Source organism: Myotis lucifugus, unplaced genomic scaffold (genome assembly GCF_000147115.1).
Source record: "Myotis lucifugus unplaced genomic scaffold, Myoluc2.0 scaffold_61, whole genome shotgun sequence".
Lineage (NCBI taxonomy): Eukaryota > Metazoa > Chordata > Mammalia > Chiroptera > Vespertilionidae > Myotis > Myotis lucifugus.
This window is the reverse complement of record NW_005871109.1, coordinates 1,855,631-1,872,432: the sequence shown is the minus strand read 5'-3', so window position 1 is coordinate 1,872,432 and position 16,802 is coordinate 1,855,631. Positions and strand designations below refer to the sequence as shown.

Genomic DNA, 16,802 nt, shown 5'->3' with positions numbered 1-16,802 from the left:
ACTCCATTTCCCTGCCCTCCTTTGGAGTTTGAATAAGTGGTTGGCTCTCACCTGGGGCCACTGCCAGCTATGGCTTCCCCATGAGCCGCTTAACCTTATAGGCTCTCTTCACTTCCCGGGGAAGGGTGTAGTAGATTTTTTTTTTTTTTTAGTCTAGTGGTTTTGCAGACATTTTTAAGCAGCAAAACTCATGTTTCAGATTGAAATCTTACTTGAAACCTTCAACATATAAAAGAATAAAGGCTGTTTTAATTGAAGCTCAGACTCTCTCATTCTCAGCCATGGCTTCTTTGGCTGTTCCATTGAATAAGGTTCGAAAAACCACAGTGCTTTAGGCAGAAGGAAGAAGAGGTGTCTGCCTCTCAGCTTTCCCTCCTAACCTTACAGAAGCTCACATGTCCCATTTAAGTTTTTAGTTCTATAGTCTGTTCTGCCATATTCCTCCAAAGAAAACACTCAAGAAGAGAGTGGTCGTTCTCATGTCAGTTATGGATGAGTCATGCTCGCGACGCAGGTCTGTTGAGTGAGTTCCAAAGGTCAGCGTAGCAGTAGCTAACAGCACTGCTTCCCACAGTGCTCGTTTGTGAGCCACATCCCTCTTTTTGTGTGTGGACTTTAATTCCAATTTTTATAACAAAATGTGTTACAGTAAAAGTTTCAGATTCTGTGTCGAGTCCACCTCTAAAAGCACAGAAGTGATGACTAAATTCAGTCCAGTCAACTTCTCATTGAGCACCCAGTGTGCTCTAGACTCCTTAACAGCGGTTCTCAACCTGTGGGTCGCGACCCCTTTGGCAGTCGAACGACCCTTTCACAGGGGTCGCCTAAGACCATCCTGCATATCAGATATTTACATTATGATTCATAACAGTAGCAACATTACAGTTATGGAGTAGCAACGAAAATAATTTTATGGTTGGGTCACAACATGAGGAACTGTATTTCAAGGGCCAGAAGGTTGAGAACCACTGCCTTAATAGAAGTTGGGCACAGAAAATTACAAGCGAAGTCTCTGTTCTTGAGGAACACTAAACTTTTCTGTTATTTTTGGGGAGAAGACAAGATTCCCAATAGATTATCCTCAGCTGTGGATAGGTGGGCTCTGCGGGAGAAATTTAAGAGTTGTGCAAAGACTGCATAGTGAGCAGGTGGTTAATCCTGAGGGTGTGGGAGACTAAAGAAAGCCTCGTGGAAGAGATACCCTTAGAACTTAGCAAAGAGGAGGGCAGAACTTCTACTGAGATATGGGGGTGTTTGGGGAACCATGAGGAACACCATCTGGTTGGAGGCAATGGATGGGAAATGCCACCCGAGGAGCCTAACATTCCTGGAATCACCCCATGGAAAGTGAGGTTCATCTGTGGGCCATGGGGAGCAGGGGGGGGTGATATTTACTAATTTAGGGGTTGCTGTAAAGACTGAGTGAGAGAGATGCATGGACCAGGGCCCACCACACACACACCCCTGGGGCCTAAGGGCACTCATCGGTCCTTATCATCCCCCTTGGCTGGCTCCCCATTCCAGTCCACTCAGACTGCTGTGTACACTTTTTTCCTCACTGTAGAATAAATTCTGTTTAAGAGTTCTATCCTTATTAAGTTGGAAAGGGTACACTGCACCTGTTCAATAGCAGCATTTGAAACTTAGGTTATTAAAGATTGGGTTCTCTTAAAATCATGGCAAGATACTGAAGGTGTGCATCAAAATGAACCATGAAGTTTTTGTTACTGCTAAATTTAAAATGTAACAAAAAGTTAAAAAATGCAGAGAAGGCCATATTAAACATTCATGCTTATACCATTGGAAATGATCATTTTCATTTTGACATATTTTCAAAAGTTCTTTTTAAGTGAAATCAAACGGCAAAAAATTGTTCTTATGTTTTCTAATTCCCTTTACCCCGCCCTGATTTCCCAACAGATCTCAATCTCCCTCCACCCCCATTCCTCCACCAGTCTTGTCTTTTCCTTGCCATTTATTTTCCTGAGAAAAATCAAATCTAATGAAAACGGTCTCTTCTTCTTTGCCCCTGTCCTAAAACTAATCTAGATTGTTACCCACTATCTACTATGAATTTGTGCTGAAGCCATTGGCACCAACATGAGATTTTTTCTCTACAATTTATAGCACCCTAAACCAAGATAGACTTGGCTGACAATTTGGCATCGCCTTAGACACAGACACAACCATAAGGGAGAGAAGCAAGGGCAAGACAGTCCAGGGAATAGTGAAGTGGTCAGGGAGTGATGTGAGGAGACGAAGAGCTAGGAGCAGAGGGACTGGGCAGTAGGGAAAAGGGGCGAAGGGGTCAGCAGAGTGCCACTGAGACTCAAGCCAGCTAACATGGATAAAGAAATGGAAGGCGTTTATGACCAGAGTGCCAGAATTTTGGACATTAAACATATACTTTCAGATTCATTTTAATTTTTAATTTTTTTAAAAAACAAGTCAGAGTGCTAACTGCTGCTCACAAAGAGAGCTTATCATAAAGGGGGCCATTTCTCAGGGATGGGAGTAGCATATGTTTGGCCCCTGCCCAGACAAAAACCTTTTGACCCACCACTCTTCTGGTATTCGGTGGGTTCTAGGTGACCAACAGCTTTGTAGCTGGGCCTGGTTCTAGTTATAAAGGAGAAGATGGACCCATGCAGTCACACTGTGCAGGTGGCTTATCGGTCTGTGGAGCATGCATGTAGGAGCTCCAAGGATGATGACTGAGAGCTCACTCTTGGACCTTCTGTCACCAGCTGTATCCACAGCAGTGTCACCCACACCAGTTTCATTTATTGCCAGCATATCCGCCTCTCCCCTAGTTTAGCCCCTACTTCAGTTGAGCAGTGATTGGCAGCAGCCTGTCTGGGAGACTTACATGGTTGGAGGACAGGCCTGAAGCTTAGAAATTATTCTCTACCTTGAATTATTCCACTCACCATTAATGTATCAAAAGATCATTACCTATGTTTTTAAGCTCCAGGGATTTATTATCCCAGCATGTAGAAAGAACATGAAAATATTCTCCATGCATTAAGCAGTCTTTTCTTTCCTACTCAGAGTTCCTACTTAAGAGTTTCCTGCTCTGAGTCTCTATATACGGAGAGTTTGATTTTCCTGAGATTGTCCAGGCCCTGCCCAGAGACCTTTCCCCAACAGCCGCAGAAAGGCAGTCCTTTGTTTGCTGGCTTCAGAGGCTTGTGGGAGCCACTGCCAAGCTCTGCAGACCACCACATTGTGGACCATTGTCACCTTCCTGTAAAGCTGGACCAGGCCATTTCTGTTCTGGAGTGTGTTTTGATGAGTAGTAAGATGATGAGAAGTCTTCACTCTGCCCTAACCTTAGCAGGAATACATCTTAGGCAGTTGATGTATTCGTGTCAAGCTCCGGATGTGTATTAAAGAAAAGCCTGTCCTGGCTGGCATTGCATCATCCCAGTGCAGTAAAAAAAAGAGCCAAGTTTCTGTGATTGTGTCCAGTCGTTGGTGACTAATTTATGAGCTACGTGTGCTCCCCGAGGCCATTTTCTTCATTCTCACCCTGGTGGCCTTTGTGATTTGATTTCTGAACAGGCCATTCTTCCCAATCTGCCATTCCTTCCAATAAGCACAGAGCTTAAAGTTCAAAATTGTTGATTTAATTCTCTTGGGGAGTTCAAGAACTTCGCTGACGCATTGCTGCAGTCCACACTGCTGCATCCTGGTTGTACCACCACTGATTCCATCCAGTCCACAGGGAAGACACACCTCATTCACCCGCTGGAGCGCCCCATAGCCCCCTGAGCCGCTCTGCTCCATCAGGAGGCGGCTGTTAGCAGCGCACAAGGCAAAGGAAGCCTGGAACAGCCACGTTCTTTGTCTCAGCGCCAGCACCAAGATGCTTGGCCTTGTCACAGGATTTGGGAAATGATACATTGCCTTTCCTGGCATCTCCCAATCTTCTGGGAGTTCTTTTGCATTCATGACATGTCCCCTGTCTCCTCAACGATATTTTCATTACCTTGTTTTTAACTTAACCTAGTTAAGACAAAGATTGGAGACAGTTAATTTCTCATGCTTGGGAGCGATGGAATTAGAACCTCCCGTCAGCCATGTGGTGATGCAGAACGTAGCGTAAAAGAGGACTGAACACATTTATCTTTCCATGTGAACTGAGCCAGGTCTGGATTTTCTTTTTAAGGGTGACAGGAACAGCCTCATTCTACATTCCTGTCCCTTCCGAGAGAAATCCCATTGGTAATTGGCCTCCAGTGTAGACAATGCCCTAGAATAGCAGTGGGCCCCAAGATTATGTCATGAGGGCCAGGACTCCTAAGCATTGCAGATCTGGAGCAGGATCAAGCCTGGATGGCTGATCACGTGGGCCCCATAGATTCCAAGTTCACTGAATGGTAAGGCTGCTAGCACTGCAGAGTGTTTGATGCAGTTCTCAGAGCAGTCCTGACAATGGGTGTTGTTACTCTCGCCTTAGAAAGGGGGAAGCAGAGGCTCTGAATGCCTAAATGACTTGCCCAGGGTCTGTCTGGCACCAAAGACCAAGCTCTTTGATTGATGTCACGGTGCCTCCCCAGAGAGAGCTAGTCAAGGGTGAGTGTCCTTTCCCTTGTCTTGAGGTGCTTTTGCACTGTCTCCCCTCAACTGAGCCCTTTTTTCATTGTGTCTGGATGTTTGGATTAAACAGAAAAGGTGAGTGTTGGGAGTTGGTCCTCAGTCTGGAGCTAACCTTGAGCCAGCTGCCTGCTTAGGTTCCTCTGGCTTTTCCGGGAAGATTTACCCCTGGCCTCTTGCTGTCACCCCTGAAGGGAAAGGGGACTAATGTCAGAAGGGTGCCTTCTCTCCACACCCAGACCTGGCATTAGCTGATCTAAATCCCAGGCTTCCTGGGGGAGAACCATCAGGCATACCTACAAATCACCTGGATCCTCATCTACAATCCATAATGCTGCTGAGCTCCATATCAGAATGAAAGGAAACACTTGACAATTATAAAATACTAAATATAGCTCAGTGCATTTAAAAATGAACAATAGTCAAAGCCTTGACACATTTTTCTTTGATGTGGATGGAGTCTTTGGCATTTGGAAGCACAATAAGATGAATTAATTGCTCCTCGTTACATGGGAAGTCAGGAGGGGTGTGAATGTGCCTTCTCTCCTCCCCATTGGCCGTTGCCTGACCGAAATAGCCCCTTTTGTATTTACTCCTGCTTCCTCTAATAATAAGCAAATTGGAGATCATGGCTGGGAGCATTCAAGTGCCCTTCATCCTTTCTCCAGAACTCTCAGAGAGTTTTGTGATGTTTATCTGCTCAGGGGCTACTGCTAATAATTGCAGAAGTCATGCGAATTCACAGAGTGCAAGATTAGAAACAGCATCTGCAAAATTACTTTTAGGGAAGTATTCTGTGTTTTATCTTTTTCTGCAAAAGTGATTTTGCAAGCAAATTGCTGTCTTTCCTCTCTTGCACTATATTTTTATATTGCTGGAAAAAGTATATTTGGAGGGAAACATTTAATAGCTATCAAGAGTTTTTGAATCCATGGTCTTTTTTTTAACTGTATGCATTTTCCCTGTTAAAATGGTAGACTTCCATGTGAATAAATTAGATTGGAGTCCTTAAATTCTGAAATGATGGGCCCTGGATAAAGTGTTTGGAATATATTGGCCTAGAAGGCTGTTCATTAAAATTCCATATATGACAGCTATAAAATTGTACATGCAAGCCTGTGACCTTTGTACTTTATCTTTGTTTGTTTATGGTTAATGCCTATGAATTATGAGATAATTGATTCCCCAGAAAAATAAGAAGCCGGAGAAGCAAAGGAGAAAGGAACTGATTAAAAGGAAAACGCTAGAAAGAAACTATCCAGAAACCAGTTCATAAAATGTCCTTGATTTTTGGGAGCACACCACTCCGATATGTGCATCTGTGATGCAGCTGCCTTCCCGTCATGTATATTACATGTAGACATTTTCGTACTTTCAACCATTAGAAGGAGGCAGTCAGCCGAACCCAGAATTGTAGCAGCAGCCTTGCTCTGCTTCGTGAAATATGAAAGTCTGTTTACTTAGTAACAATAACGATGTGAAAAGCTTGGGCTGAGGCGTTTCTGAGTGGCACATCCTGCCAGACCCCATGTGACTGGGGTAGTGAGGCCATTGATACCGTGGGGTGCCAGAAGTTGGGCAGGGAGGGGAGAGGAGTGGGTCCTGAGACATGCACCCCAAGTTAGAGTGCTTTGTCTGCCCTCATTCTCAGGTCAGATGGGCCATTCGATCCTAGCAACCCATCAGCAGTCTTAGACCCATGTTGCCTGCTTCATAAACATTTTCCACAGTCCAGGTCACAGGCTTGACTTAGGGTTCAGTTGGAAAGGAAGAGTTACCTTTTCTTATTCCCCCAATACTCAGCTTTCTGTGGCCCCATTCTTTGTCATCTTAGGGATAGATGGGCTTAAAATCAGCAATAAGGTGTCAGTATGAAGTTGTCCAAGCTTTTTCCTCAGACACATTTGTCTTGTACATGCAGGCTCCTATGTACATCCACACTCTGAGGGTTTCCTGTAACCTCAGACATCATAGATGATAACTCAGTATTGACTTAAAACTGTATCAGTTTTTCAAGATACAGCAGTGTGCTCATCTGTTGTAAATCTCATTCACGTCCCAGAACTGTTGGTGTGAAAACATTTTAGAATAAAATTAATATGGTGTACAAAGGTAGCATATATTTTTGAATTTACTGTAGCTCCAGTATTTGAGTAGATTAGCAACATACCCTCCCCCCTATAATCTAGGGAGATGAGTAGTAAGGATAGAGTAGAATGTTTAAAAGTCCAGGATATTAGACTAGAGTGACACAGAGAAGCAATTTACTCAGGCCTGACACTTACAGTTATCATTTCTTCAAGCCAGGCCTGTTTCTCTCGGCCGAAAATGACAATTTACAGATCCCTCCATGGAAATCTCTTTGCTTGGCATCCTTCCTTCCTCCCATTTCAGGATAAGTGGCTTTGCAGCCAGGCTCTCAGTTCTGATTTTCCCTGGTGGAGCTTATTATCTGCAGGGTTACTTTAGATTTTAAACAACAACAAAAATTTCATTCTTTTAGTTTTTAAATGTATATCATCTATAAAGGAGAGATGTTATGAAATTAAATGAGTAATCAGAGCGTTTCCACTACAAAAGGTAGGAAATCACTGGTATAGACATTGTAGTCCATTTGCAGAAAATTGCCTATTCTCAAGTAGGTAGGTCAAGTACAGAAATAACCTCTACTTGAGATACAATTTCCTCTCCACACTTGGCTTTCTCTCTATTAGGATAGGCGGCCAAGCCCTGCCCAAATTTTAACATTCGGCTGTCTTTTCACTAGCAGTTTTTTGGTTATATGCATTAAAGTGTATTTGCTTATGATGGAACTCACACTCACAGCTTCAATTTTATAACCAGAAGGACTTGAGAGAATAAAGTTTAAATCTTTATTTTGTAGACAAGGGGAGAGTATTAAGTGACTTGCCCAAGGTAATGCACCCCATTAACATGAGGCAGAGGCAGATAGAGAGCCGGGTCCCCGACTCCTCGGCCAGGATGCCTTTTCCTGGCACAGATCAACTTGGTGTGATGGAAGCATTTGAATTCGCTCTCCTGCTTTGGAACTTTTGTTTCATTCAGGTACCTCATGGCATGCTGGGTAATAAGACAGTCCCACTTTATTTACCTAAAGAAAAAGACCATGTTCTGAAGCTGTGACATAAACAGCAAAGCTGGTGACATTTCTCCTTTCCCGATTTCCCTGTTAAATAAGAAGTATCAAACTTTCCTCATGAACATTTTGAGGAACTTTTTAATCAGCCTAGCAAACTCGACTAGAATTAAGAGTGGGCTATGGAGATGTAGGGAGCTCACTTCCACTTGGACCTGGGCTTTCAATGGGTGAGTCACTCCACCCAACTGTGCACAAACCCGCTCTGTGTTGGGGCGAGCAGAATAGCTCCTGTCATCAGCATTCCATAAACAGAACGCTCAGGTCGGAGAGAGCCCTGTGATGTACTTTTGGAATAGACCCAAGCCTACGGCTCTTTTGTAGTTTTTCCTGAATTTGCGTCAGCTAGACAAGCAGGAAGTCTGGGCTGCCATTTTCCCAGAAACCCTAGCCTGAGCCCTGGGGAAGCTAAGGCTTGTTCCCTGTTGGGGAAGGCACCTGTGGCCATACCTATGCCATTACTTCAGTTTCAGAAATCACCTTGAGGGCGTTTATAACCTCTCATTAGGGATAAGTGGCATGGGGACTGGAGTCCAAATTGACTGTCCCAAAGAGAAACCAGTGCGTTTGTATTCTTGACAGAGAAGAGAGGAAGCATGACTAAAGCCATGTTTTCTGTTTGTTACCCACGGATCACCCTCTGAGAGGGTGATGGGGCAGGTAGCAGGTGAGCCACCCGGGGCTGAGATCAGTGTGTGTGTGAGGCTCAGTTTGGCTTTGGGGCATTTGTACACAGCCAGTCAGTTTATCATAAAATTCCACAGACTTCAAGATTTGTCTTTTTTCAGACATCTTAGAATCTGAAACGTTTCAGATTTTAAAAAGTTACCAGAGGAATAGCTTTAGGTTAGGGCACTCAGCAGATAAATAAATGTAGCTACAATCTGAAGAAGAATGACACCTGACCAGAGTGGCAAAAGCCTCACTCTAGTCACCATGGTCCTTCCACTGGGGACCAGTAGCCCTGCAAGCTTGCAGGGTCCTCGTGTGTTATTCAGCTGCAGCACACGACCATACAGATGCTTATAATGACTGAGTGCATCCCCCAAGAGCCGTCCCATGAGCCTCATTATTTTTTCAGTTAAAAGCCAAAAAAACACACAGATAAAATATTATAAAAATTTATGCAAGTGTTAGGCTCTTTTTCAAGGGTTAATATAAACTTTGAAAACTCATATTCCTGGCAGTTATGGGGCAAAGTTGTGTCTATCCGACTTGGGGGACACCTAATTGGTCTTTCTTAGAAGCCCCTAGAAATTATCTTATAGGCTTTTATTTTTATTTTTTTTAACTTCTTTTGGCCTTGCCTTTGGCACCTCAGCATGTTTATTCACCACCTTTGGGTGAATCTGTGAACAGTGCAGCCACCTCTCTGCTGGTACTCTGTCTTACCCGAAGCTTGCCTTGGCCTTCATTCACTGTCTGAACTCTGAATGGCAGCTGCGGAGGGCGATCTTTTTATTTTGATGTCACCATTTTGTTCCCACTTTCATGGATTCTGGGGCCAGGTAGTTTTATAGACTTCCTGCTAGCAGCCAGGGACCTTGACATGGTACCCAGCATGAAGCCCTGCCTGCATCCCTAGGGCCTGTCCCCCACCAGGGCTGTGGCCATTTCTCCCATCTGTGCTGGGGGAGCCACAGAACCAGCTGGGAGGAATGGGGGGTACTTTTTCATTGTTGTAGTTGTTGGTAGTTGACCTTCTAGATAGTTATGTGGGTCATACATTCCTCCAAAAATGTGAAGAAAAAAACAACCCACATTCCTACCCATTTTATTATAACCCAGGTTTGTGTGTTTATATACATTTATATTTTTTAACTGAAGAAGAAAAATAACCCTGCCTTTGTACGCATTCTTTTTAACAAATTGTTTATTGTTGTATCCAGGTGACAAGCATGGTAAGTATTTTCACCAGTTGAGTATTCTGTATTTTAGCTGTGCTTGGCAGACTTTTTGGCTAGCTTTGTGTTATCAGCCTTGGCTTTCCTAGAGAAGACCCACTTAGGAAAAGGAGAAAGTACTTACCTGATAGCATCCCCTGTGTCCTTGGCTACAGATGGAACCCATGTAGCCTTCTCGCGGTGGGATACCTGAGAGAGCATGCGCCCCGCCAGCATGCTGCTTGGCCCATCAGTCACCACCCTGCCCATCCTCCCTCCCCCCCCCCACACCCCGCCCCACTGCTTCTGAGCCTTCCCGACCAGGCGTCTGCCAGGGCTTCCAGGCCTCGCATGACTCCAGCAGCTCCTGGCACTGTGGCCCTTTGATAGCACACACAGTCAGGGCCTCCTGGCGCTCTGGATGGCCCTATCCCAGATCCACCCTCCTCCCCTATCTATATGCTTGAGAGCAGGGCCCTTTTTTCCTTGAGTGTGTTAAGTAATTGGAGAAGTCTCCCTTTGGAAGCTGGAAAAATAAATACAGTGTTCACTCTTCTCAGAGGCTTCCCATTCTGTTGGAAAACAGATTAACAAAAAAATTTATTTTTTAAACCTTGCCACTGGGTGTTCTCAGTAAATGCTCTGAGTAGCAGTAGGCTCCGTGTGTTTTGGCCTTCTGGCTGTGTTTATTTATCCGTGCATGTTTGCTTTCCCGGCCTCTTTTGTGGCTCTGTATTTTAGTCCATGTGCTCGTGGCTGTGCCTGTGTGAGCTGCCTGGTAGCCATGCGTTACGTATTAAGTCTGTGTATCACTGTCACCTTCAAGGATCAGACTGCCAAGGATAAGGCCCTTCAGCACATGGCCGCCATGTCCTCAGCCCAGATCGTCTCGGCCACTGCCATTCACAACAAGCTGGGGCTGCCTGGGATTCCACGCCCCACCTTCCCAGGGGCACCGGGGGTGAGTCACGGCTGCATCCAGAAACGATGGCCCTGGAGGCATGGGGTCACCATGGGCCAACATGAAACTGACCACCTGGCACTTGTTATGATTTGGTCAGGTGTGAGAGAACCACCTTGTGGGGAACTGATGATGGGTGCAAAAAGGCGAAAGAAAGAAAGGGAGGGAGCCAGGGAGTGAGAGAGAGATGGGGGAATGGAGGGAGCCTTCGTCCCTGAAGACATAGAATCAAGTATCACTTTTCCCGTGCCCTCCTGGGCTGTGATCTGCCTCTTTTGCTCTTTTTCCTAGTCCCTGGTCTCTGTTCCTGTGTCCTCAGGGTCACTTTATGGCAGCTAGCCCCTAAAGCAGCGGTTCTCAACCTGTGGGTCGCGATCCCTTTGGGGGTCGAACGACCCTTTCACAGGGGTCACCTAAGACCATCCTGCATATCAGATATTTACATTATGATTCATAACAGTAGCAACATTACAGTTATGAAGTAGCAACGAAAATAATTTTGTGGTTGGGTCACAACATGAGGAACTCTATTTAAAGGGCCAGAAGGTTGAGAACCACTGCCCTAAAGGAACAAAGAATTCTGTTAACATTTTCATTTTGTACCTACCAAGGACTGAGACACTAAATGTTATGGTCCCATTTAATCTTCATTATAATCCTTAATGCCTCTTATTGTTATTGCCATTTTACAGATGGGAAAACTGAGGTTACTTAGAAACAAAACAAGAGTTTGGGAACATGATCATAATCACATGGATAATGGTGTCAGGACTCAAACCCAGGGCTCTCTGACTTCTTTTACATAGTGCTGACTTCCTGCTGGAGGCAGGTACCAAAAGCCCCAGGAAAACTCACAGCAAAGGAGGTGTCTGCACTGCTGTTTGGAGCTCCTGGCTGGCCTCTTGTTTTGAGCTTTGTCCTCTTCCTGGCTGGGCCTTCGGTGCTGTGAGCTGAGGCAGCAGCATGTTACACAGGGAGCATTCAGAATGGAGAGGGAAGAGAAGGGCAGGGGTAGAGCAGTCAGATGAAAATATTTGCGAAGGCCCTGCAATAGACCCAGATCGCTGCCAGGTGTCGCTGCCTGTCCCTGCCAGTGGGGATTATCTGGAAGAGGAGCTAAAGGAGCCTTGGGTTGCTAGGCTGAGGACATAGATGGCAGTTTTCTGCCCAGCAGTGACCACACCTGCATTTAGAGAGGGTCATTGCACCTGGCGGATGATCTGAACCCACCGTCTTTAGCAGGGGTTGCAATGCACATGCATCCTGAACTGTGCTTTGAAGTGAACTCATAATCCTGAAGCCTCTTGCATTTTGCCTTCCAGTTCTGGCCGGGAATGATACAAACAGGGCAGCCAGGATCCTCGCAAGAGTAAGTCTGAGGAGGGGCCAATATTGACTACAAGGGCCTAGGCACTGCCCACCCTGGATAGTGTTTTCCTGGGGCCAAACTGCCTTGGAGCTTGGAGGGGCGGGGAAAGGAGATTTAACCTGAGATCACTGACATCATCCCTCATTGTTACCTGCTGAAGCCAATAGGAAAGAGACTGCTCAGGTCCTGGAGACATGTAAATACCTTACTTCCGCCTTAAGTTTAGTGGTCATGTAGCTCAAAACAGGAAGAGGATTCCAATCCCTTCCTGGCTCTGAAGGGAAAAGCCTAGGGTCATCCTGAGAAAGTGCCTGCCCGAGGGAGGGCAGTGGGGTGATTCCATAGCCCATTCTGCCCTGGCTTTCCCTGTGGTATGGCGGCTAATAGAAAATCCCAATGATGCTTTGAGGGCCAGGGTAGCAGGCTCGGTAAACCAGCTCGTATATTCTCGAAAGGACTCGAGCTATTTGGCCTAGAGAAGGCGAGCATTCCCAAGCCATGCCTGGGATTGGTGACCACGAACCTCAGTCTCTGGAGGGATGAGATGTTCAGAGGCAGATGTCCAGCTCCTCCCACTGACCTGGTGTGAAGCTGGTGGTGGGTCCCCAGCAGCCTGCTGGCCCCTCAATTGTCGGGAGTAACCCTCTCAGTCTTGGTGGAGCTCTGCCTGGCTGTGCCCCACTTGCAGGCAGGGAACCTAACACTGGGGAGAAGCCCAGGCCGGGTCCCTAGCCCTGGGAGGCCGAGGCCAGGACTGAGGTGTAGCCACTGCGACAGGCACCATTTCTAACTCCATCCTTCTGTCCCCAGTGTCAAGCCCTTCGTGCAGCAGGCCTACCCCATCCAGCCAGCAGTCTCAGCCCCCATTCCAGGTGAGTCTCTGAGGGCTCCCTCTCACTTTGTTCCCCAGCTGCATGTCCCCTCTGACTTGCAGAGCCATGGCTGCCCTCTCTGCACCCACATGTTTAAGGCCGGGGTTCGCCTGGATCTTAGGAGGGTCACAGGGGGTCCCTTTCCAGGTCCGCAATTCCTCTCAGTTACCTCAAGAGAGCTCTTCAGATGCATTTTTTTAAGGAAACAGGAAGCCTGGTCACTTTCACTCAGCACCCTGGTCGTCCTTGGAAGGGGAAGTTACTGTGGTTCCTTCCCCATCATTAACAGGCCGAATTGGGCAATCTAGGTCCTAAAGGCAGATGGGGTTCATTCACCCTTTCCTACATAAGTAGGTTTCAGTTCCTAGTACCCTTTCTTCAATTGAGAGCTGCCATGGAAGGCCACACTAGAAAACCTGTATCTGCTCCCCCCACACACACGTGCATGTGAAATGACGGTGGAGCCGCTCTCCTCTACAGACCCCAGGCTTATGCCCTCTGCTCCAACACCACGGAGCACTCTGAGGGAATATTCCATACTGCCGGTGGCTGCAGGCTTAAGAAAGGAGGCGGAGAAACACCAGAAGTGTCTGGCATGTGCCAACCTCACAGGAGATCTTTGTGAGCATTCATTCCGTCCTGCCCTGGCCCCCAGCTCAGCCCCTTTGTCCAGGAGTAGGTGTCCTCAGGCCACAGCCCATAGCGTGAGTTGAAGTGGTCTTTACGGGGAGCCACACGCTTTATCAGGACACTGCCTCAGGGTCCTTGGCCAGAGTCTCACCCCGACCTCACATGACACTGGTGTAGCCGGCCTTTCTTCCTGGGTCATCTGTTTGTAGGGCCCTGCCCCCGATTGGCCTGCGGCCCAAGGGGAGGCAAATGGCCGGCATTAAAGGTGACGATTGGTCTTTCAGGGTTTGAGCCTGCATCAGCCCCAGCTCCCTCAGTCCCTGCCTGGCAGGGTCGCTCCATTGGCACAACCAAACTTCGCCTGGTGGAATTCTCCGCTTTCCTCGAACCACAGCGAGACCCAGACTCGGTGAGTGTGCTCAGAGAGGTGTGCCTCAAATCCAGCATTTGCTGTCCATTTCCATTCCCCTTCACCATCCTTTCCCCTGCCCTCATGCCTGACAGATAACCCGAGTGGATGTGGACCTAAAGGAATAGCCAACCAGCTTTTCAATTAAGTAAAAAGTATTTCCATTGACAACTATGTTGAATTTAGAGCTGAACGTTTTCGGATACGTTGGACCTGACACTGCAGGGAACACTGGCGCTGAAGGGAACGGCCTTAATAGGCTCTTGCATTTGGTAAAATTTAACCTTTATTGAGCCTTGCCACATGACTGGTATTAAGCAAAGCTGTTTATATATACAGTTACATTTTACCCCCATCAAAACCTTATAAGGGTAGGTACTGTCTGAGAGATGACGAAACAGAAGTTAAGCAATTTCCCTGAAGTCACACTGTTAATAGTTGATGGATTAGAGATTCAAACTTATGTTTTTCAAACTCAAGCCTAAACATTTAGCCAGGATTCTACACTGCCTTTCCAAGATAGCAGCTATGTTTTCTCACGATAGCAGGTTGTTATCTTCTTAAGGAGAAGTAACAAGATGATACTTTAGCAATTGGACATAGAATGCATTGTAATGTCATAAATACCAAGAAAGTTGGCATCTGGCCTCTATTCGATGTCCCCCTGCCCCCCCTTCGAGTGCTGCCATCCCTCCCTGCCGGGTCCATCATTTCCCATACATATGGGCGCCTGCCCCCAGGAAGCCCAAGGCCTGGTCTCACTCCCACTCCTTGGCTGTGAGGATGAGCACTGCATCTGCATGTGGGCGAGTCCAAGGCAAACACTGGAGAAATCGTGAGTTTGTCTTTGGGAATCTTCACCAACCCCTTCCTGTGCTCCCTATCGCACCCACCTTGCTGATCTCCAGGGCCACTGAAAGCCATGCTTTCCGTGTGTCTGCCGCCTTGCTGTCGTTCTGTTACTAGAAAAAGTGTCACGAGTGATTTCGCCATCTGTTGTGAATAACGCAGATACTGAACACTCACGGGTGACCTCTCCTGGGAGGATTTGCACTTGAGCTTGGTGGAAAGCCTCTGGTGACAGGATGGGGGAGACGCCCTGGGCAGAGGCTTCCACCAGCCGTCACCACAGCAGAGGCTCAGGGGAACGCCGTGCAGCCACTGACATTTCTGTCTATGAGTTGTGAACTCTGGCAGCTGGGAGAAAAATAGAGCCTGCTCCAAAATTAGGGGAAAATGAAGACGATGTAAGTAGGTCATTGGGCCTATTAAGGCAGGTATAGGAAAATAAGGTTATTGAAAACAGGGAAGAGAAAGCCAACTAGATCATTTTTTTCATAGCTGAGTGGTTTTACAGGAAGGGTGATGGCAATGCCCTTTCCCTGAATGGCCTTTCCCTGATGAATGAAAAGGTTTGGCTTTGTAGCTTCGACTCTAATTCATGACTTTAACGGTCCTAAAACAAACGGAAGGCCCAGTGCAAGTCAACATTCCTGGGCCTCTTGGAAAAGTAATTATATTTTAGGGTACCCAAGATGGGGACTGAGAGAAATTGGAATTCAGTCAACAAATACTTTTTAAACACTACATGCCAGCCCCTGATTTAGGTGTTAGAGATTCAACAGCAAAGGAAACAGCCCTTATTCTAGTGGAGCCTCCCTCCTAGGTAGAGACGACAACAGTAACCACCCCAACAAGTGCACGCGCACACACACACACACTCGCGCACACGCACACACTCACACAGAATGGGAGGTGATGCTAAGTGCTTATGTGGAATGGTGATCCTTCTGCACAGGTGAAAATTACTTGCTCTTTAGAATAAAAAGGTATAATTTCAGAAAATGTCATATGTTGATGCTTTTGGCTTGTTACATTATGGTTTTAAGTTATGTCTATCAGATAATGCCAACCAAAACTGCATCACTATTCTGAAATTATTTTACTAAATCATAACATCAGTCTCACTTGTTAATGTTGCTTCTAACATTCTGTGTTACGAACCCTGATTTTGCAGTGATACACAAATGAGTTTAATGTATATAAATGAATTCACGGCAGATTGCGACTAGTACGTGTATTTGATTTTAGTGGAGATGTGAGGGTCCGGAAAGAGAGTTCTTATGCTAGAGGAAGCAGGGAACCCTTGGAGAAAAAGGTGACTGAGGAATTGAAATGGGGGAGAATTAACAAAATTATTTACAGCACTTTGATGATGCCTCAGGCACCAGCTTGTCGGATTATATAATATGTACTTTATTTTGCAAACATGAGGTGCTGTTATAGTGAACATGTAATGGCACTTCAGGACCAAGGTCACACTGAAAAACTTGTAGCATGTGAAAGGTTCCAACTATAGGAAAATATAAAGTCACCTAAAATAATTCATCTGGGACATTTAAATGAATGTGGATGTACTCTGCTTAAAACTTTAACATCAAATATTAAGCACGTTAATTTGATAAGGAAGCCAAAAGGTGACAAATAATTAAAGGTCCCCAAACAGATTTAACTCTGTGTTTGGAGATCTTTGTCTCCATGTAGGCATGCACACATTTCTCCCTGCTTCTCCATAATGGCTTAGGCTCATTGGAATCATGGGGTTATAGATAGTGCTGGCAAAAAGCCAATAAATAAATCAATGCGCTGGGTGCAGTGCTAACTGTTTTTCATTAGTGATTTCTTCTATCCTCATCATAGCCCGGTGAGGTAGGTAATTCTGTTCCATTCTGTAGGAGAGGTTTGGAAAGATTGCTGTCTTCAGATAGTCAGTGACTGTGGCCAGGTTTGAACCTTGCACTGTACTATTTTCCAGCAGTAGATAAGGCATGAACAAGAAAGCCAAAAGGAGAGCCTAGTTTGCCACTGTCCAGGGTGGCCTCCCTTAGTTACCACTGCTCTGGAAATTCACTCTTCATTCTA

General features: G+C 46.1%; 1 protein-coding gene across 8 annotated transcripts in view; it reads left to right on the top strand.

The window, feature by feature from the left end:
* The window catches only part of TEAD1 (TEA domain transcription factor 1), a 246,393-nt gene that overhangs the window by 186,686 nt on the left and 42,905 nt on the right, over positions 1-16,802 (top strand). For 4 of the 8 annotated variants that reach the window (XM_023754523.1, XM_006089602.3, XM_023754526.1 and 1 more), the window contains 5 exons: positions 9,646-9,657; positions 10,466-10,600; positions 11,923-11,969; positions 12,780-12,841; positions 13,756-13,880. In XM_023754523.1, the coding sequence (XP_023610291.1) occupies positions 9,646-9,657; positions 10,466-10,600; positions 11,923-11,969; positions 12,780-12,841; positions 13,756-13,880 (381 nt within the window). The remainder of the gene's footprint in view (positions 1-9,645; positions 9,658-10,465; positions 10,601-11,922; positions 11,970-12,779; positions 12,842-13,755; positions 13,881-16,802) is intronic. The other 4 variants (XM_023754525.1, XM_023754521.1, XM_023754524.1 and 1 more) reach the window with 1 other exon arrangement.